Here is a 16306-nt window from a genome sequence, read left to right on the forward strand (position 1 = left end):
TACATTTGATCTAAAACCAAGTAAACAAAGTATTTTCTGTTGAGTTTCTTTTAGCGTCACTTCCACCAAACCAGTTGAAGAAAAACTTGATAATAAATCCTTATAATAAAAATCCTTATGATAATAAATCCTTATAATAATAAATCCTTATAATAATAAATCCTTACAATAATAAATCCTTATAATAATAAATCCTTATAATAATAAATCCTTATGATAATAAATCCTTATAATAATAAACCTTTCTCATTGGTCAGTCAGATTTACAAAAGAGGATCATTAAAGAACTATAAACATATTTTCTATAATCCTTCACAGTTTACAGTAACATATGTACATATAAACTTTTCACCTACAGCAACATTATTATAGTAAAATACTGTAAATATACATAAATAAATCATCATATTGACACCAAACTGGAAACATTTGCTGGGCAACATATCATCTTTCAGACTGAACCACCAGTTTGTCACTAACATGTTGTTTGAGTCTCTGCAGTGATTTAACCACAACATTCATATTTTAGCCTGCAGGCCTTTTGAAAAAAATTATCATCACTCATAAAAGTTCAGTATAATTCTGCTGATAAGTTTTTCTTTCTCAGACTCCCCGCTAGAATCCTGCTCCGAGCAAAGCGGCACAAACAGCACAAGCTTCATTTTTCCTGCTGTGAGTCTGTTCTGACTCACATTTCTTCCACACTGACTGCACAGTGCAACGTTTTCAATCAATGCAACCGTGATGACCGAACGCTTTAACAGCGAGTGTGATGTCACTTATAATGATGCATCTAAAGTCCAACTTATATCAAAATAAGTCTGAACGCTGCAAATTCTCTCATAAAAGTCTGTATTTTAAATAATGACCGGCTGCTTTCAGTTTCTCTGTTGAAAAGCAGAACTTTTCTACATACTTTATATAATTGTCAGGTCCAAAAAAAACAAGAGAAAAGACAAAATAAATAAATAGAAAGTAAAACACTCTTAAAAAAGGGAAGATCTGGATGTCCTCTTTAAAAAATATATATAGAAACTGTTGCAGAATAACAGATAAACATGAATCTGCACAGATTTTACAATACAAAGACATAAAAATAGAAATTAAAAGGAGTAAAATAAAATAGAGAATAAAGTAAAGTAAACTAGAATAAAAGTTGAGGAAATGTCCCCCAAAAAAACATCTGAGTGAAAGTTTCCATTTCACCGATTTAAAGCATCTTTGATGTCACGCTATAATTAATGCTTCCTTTCAATGTTTCACATTAAAAGCTTAGCAGAGTGATTATGCTTTTTTTTTTCAATCACCGGGAGGCTTTTAATGTGAAAAACTCTGTTCTCTGCAAAGTAGAAGTGACGGGAATTAATCAGCGAGTGAGTTGAAAAGAGACGCTGAGAGCAGCAGCGGCGTGGGGAGGGGGGAGGGGGGGGGGGACGGCGGCGGTGTGTCACGACTCCGTTGTTGTGTTGATGGGATTACCGCTGCTTGTCTCTAATACTGAACGCACGTCTCTCTCTGAGGCTCACGACATTAAACTGTTTTAACATTGATGCAGCTAAGCAGAAGTGTGTTTGTGAACTTCAGACACATTTGCACAGTAAGGTAAAAAACTCTCTGAACTACAGAGCGTCCGAACGGAGGAACACAAACTTCAGGCTGCAGCATCACAGACTGCATGATGAATCAACTTAAACCTGCAGTGCAGAACTTTTACATTTAAACGAACGTCTGTTACAATAAAACCACTGACAAACCAGTTCACACAATGCTGATTAAGCCTATTTTAACGGTGCAACTTGACTTTAGTAGTTTGAAGCCAGTTTACTGAGAACTTAAGAAGGTTTTGACTTGATGGATTGATGATCAGCTGATGCAACTCTGCAGGTTTCAAGATGTCACTGTAACATTTCAACTGAAGTTAATAAAAGCTGAAGTTGTGAGTTTTAACAGGACAGTTTTGTTGTGTAATCAAAGCACCGACAGAAGTGTCAGGACATGTTTTACTGACCTCAGTAGGAATAAAACCCTGAACCCCGGCTCTGTCCTGAGTGGTGGGTTCGGGGGTTGTGGGACGGTGGTTTGTTTCTCCTCTGAGGCTGTTTGCAGATCTTTTGATGCTTTCCTAAACCAACCTTCTTCTTCTGTCTAAGCTGAGGTCACCTCAACTATAATAACCTGCTCTGATAAAAAACATTTTGGTGCAGCTGAAGAAGAAGAAGTTATCGCTCAACGAAATTCATCTGTTTTTGTTTCAAATCATTAGCGCCACTGAAATATTAACCGTTCATTTTGTGGATACAAATGAAGGTTCGGCGCTTTGACACCTAATGTAATTATGGAGAGTCGGACGTCTGTGATTTGTCTTTTTGCCCTCTTTGTGATCTTCTTGCAGCTGTAGTAGAGATGCAGTGTTTTTCAGCAGCTATCATTTAAATACTGGATGTCGGACTGTCCTTGAACGCACCACAAAGGAGAATTTTAGTTTCTGCTGATTTACCACAAACACTATAATATAACTTTGTAGTGAAATATGAAATGGATGAACCGTCTCACTCTCTCTCTAGCAGTTACAAGTTACAGGCAGTAACAAGTTGATAAAAACAGCATCATTTGGAAAACAGTCTAAAGGAAATAACCTGTAAAACCACCAGAATGAACCTTTAATGACTCACTGTGATGCAACATGTTGCTGCTGTCCTCAGAAAAACTCACAATTAAATTAAATTAACTGGTAACAGCTAATGAGGATCCAGATAAATAGATAAAATAAACTTGTCTTGCAGCCCCTTATGAGCTTATAATATATATTTATGAGTCTCCTTCTATTTTCTAGATATTAAGTGTGAAATATAAGCGAACTGAGCCAAATATCTACAAAAAAATTGTTTCAGCACAGCTCAAAAAATGAGAAGCTCAACATAAAAATAGCATAAAACAGCAAATATGGTAACAAGAATAATACTGTGCATTAAAAAAAAAAAACAAAATGTCTAAAGTGGCACAAGTGAATAATTTACAGTCTGGATGATACACCAGACAAATGAGATGACTTTACTGTCTTTTTGTCGAAAGAAAAGTGAAAAGTGCTTTTCTCAGTGACACCCCTGCATTTTCCAAATTACAGGTTTGAGAAGCTCAAGGCTCCTTAAACTCACTCAGCACATAAATAACTGTCAAACCGCCAATTTTAAGCCAGAAAAAAGACACAGAAACTGCAAATCTGAGTCCCCCCTTTTTTTTCCCCCCCGAGCGCCGTCACCGATGCCCACTCTGCCGCCGGCGACCTGTCGTTTTGTTTCAGAGAGAGAAAGAGCGTGACCTATCCACTTCAGTAATTGACTGACTGATGGAAAATCACTGCGCTTTGGTTTGGTTAGCGATCAGGCGGCGATCAATCAGAGAGCTGAGGAGCGGGAGGCGTGCGGCGAGGGACGCCGGCGGGAAGATAAATGATCGGAATGAACCGATAGGATCAATAGTTGACCCCTGAGGCTCGGCTCGGAGGTTACCTCACGCCGTAATGAAGCGGTGTCACCTCTGCCGTAGTCGCCTGGTAAATTGAAACGTCTTGATGAAGGTGCCCTCGGATGGTGTCTGCTGAGTTACATAATCCGACCCCGACGACCCGCCGCCGAACCCTCGGAGGGAGAAATGGCTTCACTTAAAGGACAAATGCACCATTAAAACACTTAAAGTGAACATCTGCTGGTGATGGACTTTACATTTTGTCTGATTCAAGAGTCGGTTTCCTCTTCATGTGAATAACTGGACAAAGATCCAGATGTTTCCAGCAGCTCCCTGTTGCTTAGGAATGATGTTTTTATATCATTTATCGGCTTTTTGGATAAAACCGAACTGCTGTCTGGTTTATATTCCTGTCCTGGATGAGTGACGTCGCTCAAATCAATCAAATCCAATTAAAATTTTCCATAATTTCGACCACATGAGTTAAAATAACCAAAAAGCATTAATCTTATTTAAAGTCCTGGTTGATTTATTTAATACTACAGCAAACATTTCCTCTGTATCAGTTTACAGCGCAGCCAAACAAACTGATGTCGTTTTAGTAAAGAAGTCAGTCAATAATAAAATGAAATAAAATAGTTTTCTTCACAACAGCAGTGGAAGCAGCTTTGCTTTTAATATCAGCCCAGTTTAACTCTCCAGAAACCAGTTTATAAACCCAGAAGTACACAGAAGAAAACCTTCCCAGCTTAACAAAAAGATTTTTTTTATAAATCTTTCTCTCCAATTTTGGCCCTCAAATTACAAATAATTACCCATAATTACTAATTTATGCATCTTGCTTTAAGCACATTTTGTTGGTTAATACCCTTAAATGACATAATTAACATCTTCAAAGTAGGAATTAGTGTCGTTGAATCACTAGATTCTGACCCTGTTTTGTTGTGGTCTGCTTAGATTTAATCCAAGTTTATGTCACAACATGAGATTTGAGTTTTTAAAAGACAACATCATATTATTTCTAACTTCCTTTAAACATACCATACGTAGACGATACTGCAGATTTTGCAGATTTTGCAGAGATGAATGTATGAAATTGAAGTGATCTGCAGTGAATGTGGAGACAATACAGACAAATGAACAAAGATAATTGTTTGAGGGACTGAATGAAGTAATTGAAGGACACATTATCCACTTCAGGAGCAAAATTAAGGAATATGAGATTATTACTAAACTGAGTGAACGAATGAGTACATCGAGCGTGGAAACGACTGATTTAACATTTATTTAAAACAACTTTAAAACAAGAAGCGTGATGACAGATTTCTCTCAAATACATTATTACATTTCTACAAATGACCTCAAAACTAACAATGATATTTTAAAATTTTAAAAATGTGAGCTTCATGAACTCTGAGCCGTTTCTGAAGGCATTCTGGGAAACGTAGTGAGTCACCGACAGTAGACGAGGCAGATTCAGGGAACACGGACACCCTGAAAAAGTAAACGCCAGCACACAGTTTTTCACTCGTAAATCCCTCCATCTGTTCTCGTATCATTCAGTGACAAAGTGTTGATCTCTTGTTTGGCTTTAGAGCCACACACACACACACACACACACACACACACACACACACACACACACACACACACACACACACACACACACACACTCTTTGTCAGTTGGTGTGTGTCCTTGAACCGAGGGCCGTCCTGCGGTCAGATGGATCTTTAGCAGGACAGGGACACATAAGTCACCTCTGAACACACACACACACACACCAAGGATGGAGAACATGTTAAGTGAATGTGTGGTCACACACACACACACACACACACAAAGACACACACACACACAAAATGCACCCATGATTGTTCATGTATGGACACACACATCCTTTACATCTACCAACACACACGCCGCCCCTGACACATCACCCCTCTGTGCCCGGGCTTTATTAAAACCAGAGTGATGGTCGGTAAATAGACACACCCCTTCTGACACACACACACTCACACACACACACACACACACACACACACACACACACACACACACTAAATGTCTGATTGATGCTCTCCTCCCCTCCCAACGAGTCAGGATTCCCATGGTAACAGAGTCCATCAACCTCCCCTCCTCAAGCATCACACACACACACACACACACACACACACACACACACACACACACACACACACACACACACACACACACACTCAGTCCGCCCCTGTGTTACTGATATTGCGGGTGTAATGACATGTTAATGTCTGCCATCGCCAGACCAGCAGCACCAGACTCCACATCAGACATTTTCACAGCATTTAAGACATTTTTACATCTATTTAGCATCAATAAATGAATCAATATATTAACTGATAATCAGGATTATTACGGTAACAAATTAAGACCCTCACTGGGAAGGCTATCAGCTTCTATCAGCCTCTAATCTTCATTTCCTAATGTGAGCCAGTGATTCAGATTTGGGAAGGAAATCTGCTGTTTTTTGTCTTCTAAAACTGTAAATGCTGCAAATATTATCATATAAAGTCAACACAAAGACATCAGTGAACACAGATGAGCCTGTTGTTTATCTGGAGGAGGCATGTTTGATAAATCATTCCTTCAAAATAAGACGCTTTATTACAGGAAATAATATAATTTGTTCACTCAGTGTTGTAACAGATTTGTGATTTTTCATTTTAGTGATTAATACGTTCAGATTACCATAATCGTTGCCTCAAGTTAGTATTTTGTGCTCTTTAATTGCAGCACAAAACAGATAGATGGCGCTGTTTCAAAGGCTGAACACGAACTAATTTTAGAGACAGTGCTAATATATTTACAGTCAATGTAAAGACGGACAGCAAACAAACAAACAAAATTCACCCTTGAAAATATTTCAACTTTAGCGAATAATTAAACTTCATGAGTCTGATAGAAAAAGAGGAGAACAACTATAAATTTACACGTGACGATACTGAGCTGCAGTTATCAACCCTGTCAATCAATCAAACTTTATTGATATATCACTTTTGGTTTAGGTCAGAGTGCCTCACAGATGACAAGCTGATAATAAGACAGATGTAAACAAATGTAAACAGTAAACAGACTTCAAAATCAATACAAAAGTCAAATTTATACAAAAAAAAAGTTACTTTGCGTTCAGACTAAAGAGTTTCATGGAAAGACTGAAAGATATTTTTTTTTTATATGAATAAGTGACCCAAATATAATTTCTGCCACTCCAACACTTGAGAGGATTTCTGGGAAATAGCCACCAAATATTTAGAAATTATGATGCGTGATGTTGCTCAGTCAGTCACGGTTAATATAACCTTCATCTCTCATATTGTTTATAGCCTAATAAAACCAGAACTAATAAAACAGGCAATAATTAAACACATTTCACACACACAATTCTCAACCTTTGACCTGTAAAAACAAAGTCATCTGACCAAACACTGACTGCAGACTGATGAAATATTTAGATTAAGATCTTTTGTTTTCTTGTCCTATAGAAGCCTGGAAGCCGGAAATGAGAAACTGTTTTTTATCATCCCATATAATCATCTTTTAAACTGTTTATGTCACCTTAAAAACAGTTGAGAAGGCATGAAACCTCATCTAGAAATGTCATTTTTGCAAAATAAATGATGATGATGTTAAACCTGTATGTGGAGAGAAAGGTGGGGAAAGCTGCACACTTCTATTTAAAACCAAATAACAAAAGACAAAAAGGTGATTGACTGATGGAAACATAGAAAACAAACAGTATAAATGTAAAAAATTCAAAATATTACTTAGCAGGACTGCTGCTTCTGTGTCTGTGCTGGTTCTTTCTTCTGGCCCTCCTCCTCCTCCTCCTCCATCCCCCTCATCCTCCCGCCTCCACTGTAATTCAATCAGCCTGCCAGTCAACGGTGGTGAAATATGAGCCGTAATGGAGGGCTGTTAGCAGCCCGGGATCAGATGACTCCATCTAACCGGGGGCCCAAAATGGCCGCCGTCGCCAGCCGTTGTTCTGTCGGCCGGACTGTGGCCTTGTAGCGGTCGTGTACTTCTTCTTCTTCTTCTCTTGTGATGAATGAGGCACAAACCGTCATTTTTGGCTCCAAGCAGCTGTTTATTCTGGTAACAACAGGATGATATTATGTCTCCTACAGCCAACTTTATATTAACAAACTCCAGAATTCATTATTAACAAGTCTAACAAACATTAATAGTAAATTACATAATATTACAACATGGAAGTGACTAAAATAAATTAGATTTACAGTAATTACAGCAAGTAATGGAAAGTGGAATCATTAACGCTGCAAATCTGTTCACATTTTTCCTCTCAACACTCTGTATTTGCTTAAATTATTGAAACATGAACATGAGTTTTCATTTCCAAACATTTTTTAGTATTTATTCTTTAGTGTTTCACCCAATTTATGAGAAATACAATTCATTTTCAGTGTTGCAGATCTTTATAGTTTCAGAGGAAAACACATTTCTAACCTGGTAATATCCTGATATGACAGATGTAAGAAAAAAATCAATCTATTTATTACATATTCAAAACGATTGTAAATTCGACTGTAATAATGAAAAGGGTGTAATTTATACTGTATAATAAGTATTGCTGTGTGGAATATTGAAACATTAAATATTTGTTTGATCTGCACTAAAACATGTAAATTATGCATTTTTAACGCATAATATAATCAGACATTTGCAATTTAAAAGAATTGTAACCAAAATATGTAATGAGCAGGACAGTTTTACAGTGTAAATATACGTTTGTCAGCACTGTTTGTGGTGGTGTTTCCCAACCTTGAAACACTACAGTACAATATGTATAACAAAACCATCTAAATTTGTAGGTCTTCATATTAGAATAGAAGAATTTTTAAACCACATCTCACTGACTTTGTGTGAATTACTTTACACATATTTTTGGCATTTCTGTAATTGATTATTTCTCGTAGGATATGACAAGCTGAAGTCGAGCATGATATCGAACATGTCTGTGTTCTGGCTCTAGTCGATCCTTCGTTATGGCTGACAATAAATTCACAATATATCAAATATTCAGCATTCATCATCACAATACGAAATTCTAACATAGAGTTACACATCATGGTGTTCATAGGAAACCATGGTGAAAAAGACAAACTTGCATTTGATTTTTCTCTGAATCTTTTGGGTTTTTTTCTTAATACCTTTATTTTTTTTCCTTTCCAGATCTGTAAAGATACACTTCCTGATTGTATTATAGCAGCCAACAGTGCTCATAATTCTCTGTTCATGTTTTAAAACTCAACACGGTTCATAACTGTAGAGGCGTTTTTGAATTTTGTGCACTGTTGGCGTTCTAACAAATCAGGGAGGTACCTTTAAATCACCACAGTATTTTCTATTTTCAGACTTTGTTATGTTTGTCTTCTTTTGTTGTATGTTGAAAACCACCACACTGCCCCCTGCAGGCTGTTAACCGAGTTTATCAAAGTAGGGAACCTGCAGGCGCTGAGAACCTTTAGAGTGCTGAGAGCCCTGAAAACTATCTCAGTCATCCCAGGTAAGGCCTCACCACCACCAGGGGGCGACAAGGGAGAGAAAAAAAAAACAAAACACTCGTCATCGTAACGTCGTCGTAAACGTCCTCTCTTGTCCGTCCCATGTCTGCCGTGTCTTGCAGCACCAGCACCAGCCCCCCGCCACTTCCTACTTTCTGCCCAATCAGGGGTCACAGGTGTAATCACCTGGTCTGCATTAAAGAAACAGTAAAGAAGGAAAAGTAAGATGTCTAAACTGAACACATGATTGTTAACTGGAGATGTTTGATTTACAATTGTAGTTGGGATACTTGCTATTGTTCTGGGTGTTATAAACTTATAAACTTACTTTTTCTATGTCAGTCCATATTGCCACATCAGCACAGTTTGTTTTAGGCTTTGGAGATGGAATAAAAACACTGTACACATGATCAGGCTGTTGGTCAATAAGCCAACTTCAGTGGCATAACTTCGTAGCTTAACATAGCTTAACTGCTAATTAGCTAGTTGCAGTCTATTTGGATGAGAAGTTTACCCATCAAATGTTGCATAAAATGTGAAGGTGAGCAAATAATGTCAACTTCACTTAAGCTAAATTAGCCTTCAAAAGCAATAAGTTTTTTCTTCATCAACTAGCTAAACATTGGCTGCTAACAGATACTGTTGGCGCTATTTTACTGCATTAGTAGGCTAACAACGGTTTGCTAACATTACAGGAATAGTGTTTAATACTTATACTATACATTTTGAACAAAGATAAAAATCAGTTTTTATGCTATAAACAACTATAGCTGCAGAATGTTCAGAGCTTTAGGCTAAAAAGCAGGCTAACTATGTTGCTAGCTAACAAGAACCCAGTCAAATTACTGTTATAGATATGACAGAAAGATAGATATTGTTGAGAAATAGGTTACAGGGGTTATATGACAGTTATACAGATAAGCCATTTTTATAGCAAAGCAAAGCCAACACTGCAGTGGCTCCAGCTTCTCAAATGTGAAGATTTGCTGGTTTTCTTAGACAATAAACTGAATACAGTTGAATACAAGAACTTTGAGGTCAACCTGTGCTCTGGGAAATACCGATGGGCATTTTAAACTATTTCAGACAATTTATAGAGCAAACAATTGCTTGATTAATGAAATGTACACCCTAGACATGAAGGATCTGTATTTTATATGGTTAAAATCACGAACAAACATCACAAATTGTCTGATTGGCTGAAATAAAATAATCTTTAGTTGCAGTTTGAATTAAAACAACTCAAAAAATCCTTGCAAATCATGAAAACACCCGCAATATTAGCAAGTAAAAGAAAAGAAGTTAATTTTGATGCTACTGCCGAGGTAGCCAGACATTTGAAACTCTTACAAAAACTTACAAAATCTGAAGGTTTAAGTTTAAGTGTGCCTCCAGTTAACGTCCATGTGACCAGCTCCGACCATCTGATTTCCCCTTTCTCAGTAGTCGAGTCTCTGGCTTGAACTTCCACTGTTGCCATCCGACCTGGCCCGTCTCTACTGTATCTCTCTGTCTCTCTCTACTACTCTCCATCTTTCTATCCCTCTGTGTCGGCTCGTTTTTTGTTCAGTGTGGTCATACCCTTCTGTGTGTGTCTGTTCTTGTGCTTCTCTGTCTCCCGGCTTGTTGCAGATATGTGACTGAGTTTGTGGACCTGGGTAATGTGTCAGCCTTAAGGACGTTCAGGGTGCTGCGAGCGCTCAAAACCATCTCTGTCATCCCAGGTGAGGACATGAACGCAGGGGAGTGTATATCAAACGCACCCCTCTTGGCCTGAGCCTGCTGGAAGCACTAAATCAGTGGCTGTGTTTGAAACCCTCATCCTGCATACTACCATATAGAGTCTACTTTTGAACTTTACACTTTGATAAAGTACACACAGGTAGTATGCAGAAAGCACTGAAGTCTTCCTGATCTTATTCAATGTGAGTGGACATCAGAGGTTTAGCAAACAGCAGCTTTACACAGAACAACTCTGAGCTTCTCTATCTACCAGTTTCAAGATGTGAAAATGGTTCCAAATGCTTAAAAGAATTGTTCAACATTTTGGGAAATTAGCTTTTTTTTTGCTTTCTTTCCAACAGTTAGAGGAGGAGATGAATATCAACAGTTTCATTGATTCACTGTGCTGCATCTCCAGCTATAGTGTGAGAAAATTAAACCAAAATTAGTGCTTGTTTCCATCCACTGACATTATGTGAATATTTAGAGTTAGGTTGTTGAGTTTGTGGCGCTAATTCTCCAGTCGGAAGAAGAGACGCAACGAGATGACGTCATTAAAAGAGCAGCAGTCAAAGCTCAAAGGAGGGAGAACCATGTGGAAATATAACACCTCTGTTTGCTTCATGTATTAATTTGAGGATAATTACAGTTTCCTCATCGCTCCATGGAGATCTGATGTTTTTTGTCCCTTCAGTGGAAGCTTCAGTGACATTTAAGTCACATGCTTCATGTACGTCATGATGCATTCATTTCCTTTTATCCACCTCAGCCAAGCATAAAAACTTTTTCGTGATATTTGGGGATTTTTTTTCAGATTTTCAGCGTTTCCACTTAAGTTTTTTAAATGCGCAAATTAAAAATATGAATACAAACAGGTGGATGGAAGAGTACCTTGTGAAGACTTAATGAAGCTGTCACACTGTCACTAGTTCCAACATCTAAACATGTAAAGAAATTAGATTCAAAGTGTTAATTAGTGAGCTTTAGAGGTGTTGGTAAGTGTGTTTTTGAAGGTTTTTTTTGACAAAACCAGGCTACTTAAGGTGCCCTGTGGAGTTTTTGACCTCTAGCAGCACTATGGAGCAATGTTTTTACAATTGGATCCACTTTTTGTTTGATCTCGTGTACACGAGGACACATATTCACACTCCTGTCGGTGGTTTCACTCTATTCCACTGATCTACAGGTGGTGGTAATGCACTTAAAAATGCAGTAATGTGCCAGCAAAGGCGGTGAAGAAGAAGGCTGCTAAGTTAGCCATTAAACATGGATGTAAACAATGCAAGTTTTTACATTTTTTCACACTTAGAAAGAAAGAAAATGTGTGTTTGTTTCCCAAAATGTTGGACTATTCCTTTAGTTAAAGGCCTAATCTTATTGTGTTGACTGAAACTAACACACATAAGTAAAAGGTTTGCCTTAATTATGGGGGCAAGTTTAATCATTGAGATATAAGGACAGAAAACCTCTCCAGTGAGACAAAAATAAAGAAAATGTGCACGTATTTCTTAAAATGCTGGCTAGCCTCTGTATGTCTCCACTCTGCATGTTAGCACGTAACCACGGTATTAACATGTCTTAAACATGTTATAAAACATATGTCATGGTAATGGTCATGTTATAACACTGTCTAAATACATGTTATAACTGCAACCTAGTAGTATCAACATGTTGAAAGCATGTCATAACTGCAGCCATAACTAAACATAATCACACCAGTCATTCATTAGCTAACAGACGCTTCTGTCAACAAGCAGAAATGTTGATTCTATTTACCAACATGAGGATTAATTTTGGACGCAAATTGAAAACTGTAGTGTCTGTTTCTAATGAATTAACTAAAACAAAAAAAGTGCTATCAAGTGAATTTAAAAAAAGTATGAAAAGAAACGTGTTGTTTCTTTGATTTGGTAAGATTTGGCCGAGGACAGTCAACTTGTCTGCACCCTTTGTGTTCTGACTGTTTGTTCCTGCTGTTTTTACCATACGTTGCTGTGTGTGTGTGTGTGCGTGTTGTGTTGTTATCTGAATGTTTCTTGGGGCGTTTGTGGACTGTTTTGCTTTATTTTCTTGGTGATGATGACAGTGACTTTTCCCACAGGGGCAACATTTTTAAGTTGCTGCTGATGAAAACCTTAAATTTCCAAGAAATGTAACAATTTAACATGAATGTTTTCAGTTGTATAGATCTCTTAAGGTTTTCACCCAACAGCACAGATATATTTTAATTGGCTTAACATTAGTTTTCATGTAATCAATTAATTGTTTTGTGATGTATTAGTAGAATTATTTATTAAATTTAAAAAGATTCAGAGCTGCCTCTTCTTGTAATGTGTCTAAATGAAGGTTCATTGCAGCGCTAACGTTTATCCAAGCTAACACGGCCTACGTCTTTGCGTCCCCGGCCGTCCCGCAGGCCTGAAGACCATCGTCGGCGCTCTGATCCAGTCGGTGAAGAAGCTCGCCGACGTGATGATCCTCACCGTCTTCTGTCTGAGCGTCTTCGCTCTCATCGGCCTGCAGCTCTTCATGGGGAACCTGCGGCAGAAATGCGTCCGCAGCACGGCGCACTGCGTCAACGGCACCCTGCCGGCCAACACCACCTTCTACTGCAACAACAAGACCTGGGCCTCCCTGAAGGACTTCAACAACGACGAGGGTGAGAATCATGCTTTTAACATTATAAGGTTATACTCTGAAAAACTGTTATTTTTGACATGATGAGTTGGTATCGCTTTTGGTACTTTTTAAACCTTTGAAGTAGCTGGTTGACAGAATTTTGCTAATTTTGCTAATTTTAATTTGTATATTTTTCCAGGTGTTGACTTTAGTATGAAGAATTTTAGATATGAAGGTGTAATGGTTCAGCCAAAATATTGCTGCTTAAAAATTCATACTTTGTAACAGAATGAGATGTTAGACTTAGAAATTGAACTTAGGTTATTGGGCAATTTCCATGTCTGCATTGTTACTCAGAACCAAACCTGAACCAATCTTTCTGCTCAGACATAAAGTTGTTGCTCAGGATTTGTTGTTGACAGCACAGAGCCTGTGAGGAAGTGACAGACTGAACTCAGGGTGAAAAGGATCTTTGGATTAATTTGTTTGGACGCTGTGATTTACGTGATATCTGTTGTTGCAAAGTAAAAAAAAAACAAACAAGAATTGTACTGTCTGATTTTAGATATTTTAGCAGGTTTAGTTTTGTTAGCAGACTGTGTTCAGGATGAAAATGTATCACAATTTCTTGCAGGTCTTTTTTTACTGTGTGATGCACACAACAAAACATGGAAATGAACATATTGTTCGTCACCCAATCAGGAAACAATTGATCTATGTGTGTGAATGAGTGTTAAAGCCACAGACTCCACTGAACATCAACAAGAGTTTAAATTCTACAATTACCAACAAATTACAAATGAAAGCTAGTTTGACTGTTTCTGGCAAAGAAAGTTAAGTTGCCCTACAGTTACCTGTAGTTGTCATCAATATAAAAGTGACATTTCTAACATCAGAAACAGTCGATGCCGTGATAGTAACAATAGAAGAAAACAGGCTTCTAGTGTGTTCTGTATAGAGGAGTGTGTGTGTGTGTGTGTGTGTGTGTGTGTGTGTGTCATGCTGCAGTGGTGACTGGTGTTTCCTAAATGGACTGGACAATGTCATGTTGGCACCGTGGTTACAACTGACGTCAATAAAGACACATACACACACACATGCGCGTTGTCAGGGGTGTGATGTGTGTACAGGCGGTTCAGCTGGGCAGTTTAACTGGAACATAGTATATACAAGATGTGACACACACACACACACACACACAGAGGTCATGTTGGGTCAGTTGGTATATACACTATTTGACATGTCAGGCATGTTGACCAAGGAATATAATATATGTTATGTGGACATACTTCTGCACACACAGTACATGTAAGCACTTACGGTAAATGCAGCCCCCACACACACACACACACTCACTCATAGAGGTCGAGGTCAGGGTTAAGGAAACACTTAACACTGCTGTCAGATGAAACCTGAGCTGCACGTTGTCTTTTTCTCTCTGTGTGACCAAAATACTGAAATAGCTGTGTGTTGCTTCACATTTTGGTACTTGATCTGCATTTAATCATCCTTCTTTAATCATATTCTTTGAAAGAAGAAAAAGGGAAAGATGAGAAACGCCGGCTGGAGAGGGGGCGGTGTCTGTGTTTGATTGACAGCAGCTGGGGTGTGTGTCGGTGTCTGTGTTTGATTGACAGCAGGTGGGGGATGTGTCGGTGTCTATATTTGATTGACAATAGGTTGGGGGTTTGTGTCGGTGTCTTTGTTTGATTGACAGCAGCTGGAGGATGTGTCGGTGTCTGTGTTTGATTGACAGCAGTTGGGGGATGTGTCGGTGTCTGTGTTTGATTGACAGCAGGTGGGGGATGTGTCGATATCTATATTTTATTGAGAGCAGGTTGGAGGTTTGTGTCGGTGTCTCTGTTTGATTGACAGCAGCTGGAGGATGTGTCGGTGTCTGTGTTTCATTGACAGCAGGTTGGGGGATGTGTCGGTGTCTGTGTTTGATTGACAGCAGTTGGGGGATGTGTCAGTGTCTCTCTTTGATTGACAGCTGCTGGCGGGCTACCAGTGTTATACCGTATGAACGGAGACAAAGTGCCTGTGATAGAACGACGCGTTATCACTTTATTCAAGATTTAATTTGCTCATGGAAATAAGGACTCCAGCTATGATGGTATTTAATTGCAATAACGAGAGTGCCATCATGAAATCAAAGAATGTAAGATATAAATTTCTCCTTTTTGGTTTCAGATTTTTTTTCTCAAAGGAGAACACAAGACAAGTGATTTACAGAGTAGATATGTTGCTGTAGTTTTACTCCAAAATACCACAATGATCCAGTGTAGAAACATTTTTCCACCTGAAACTGATCGTGCATGCCTCGAGACATGGAAGTTTCCGCGTGCACCTGTCACTGTTATTATTCAAGAAAACCATCACAATTTTAAAAAGAAGGTCAAACTATGGCTTATGGGAAACCTGTATGTTTGGTTTATTGGTAGTATGATGTATCCACTTCTGTGTCTTTGATAACGTCATTGTGTCTACCTTGACGTCATTTTGTAGTTGTGAGTGATTTAATGTCCTCATAATGTCACAAAAACAACAACAACTAAAAATGATGCAATGAAAAATAAATGAACAAAAAGTTGTGGATAAAATCTAGAAACCAGAAACAACAAAAACTCAAATTTATCAAGCAAAACTTTATTTCTTTTTTACTTCCACTACTGAGGTCAGCAGCAGCAGTAGCAGGTGGATTTATGTTCCAGAGATGCTGCCTTAAAAACACACACTGAGATAAACAGACTCCCTCATTATCCAAAAAACATGTGTAATTATTTAAAGTGACAACGTTTCGCTGTAGCACTCAGGAAAAATAGTGTCTGAATAAGAGAAGAAGAAGAGTAGAGCTGCTTTGACCACAGCAGTGTTTCTATTGAGCCTTTACTGCTGTGATAGAGTGAAACCTCCCAAAATAAAGGCATATTTGAGC

At 38.2% G+C, this 16306-nt stretch overlaps 1 protein-coding gene across 3 annotated transcripts in view; it reads left to right on the forward strand.

Moving 5' to 3' along the window:
* LOC121887820 (sodium channel protein type 4 subunit alpha-like) overlaps positions 1-16306 on the forward strand; it is a 247671-nt gene that overhangs the window by 75397 nt on the left and 155968 nt on the right. The window contains exons 1-3 of one of the 3 annotated variants that reach the window (XM_042398865.1): positions 7464-9248; positions 10660-10751; positions 13166-13408. In XM_042398865.1, coding sequence (XP_042254799.1) covers positions 9130-9248; positions 10660-10751; positions 13166-13408 — 454 coding nt within the window. In that variant the 5' untranslated portion in view covers positions 7464-9129. Of the gene's footprint in view, positions 1-7463; positions 9249-10659; positions 10752-13165; positions 13409-16306 lie in introns of those variants that run through there. The other 2 variants (XM_042398864.1, XM_042398866.1) reach the window with 2 other exon arrangements.

This window comes from Thunnus maccoyii, chromosome 21 (assembly GCF_910596095.1).
Source record: "Thunnus maccoyii chromosome 21, fThuMac1.1, whole genome shotgun sequence".
Lineage (NCBI taxonomy): Eukaryota > Metazoa > Chordata > Actinopteri > Scombriformes > Scombridae > Thunnus > Thunnus maccoyii.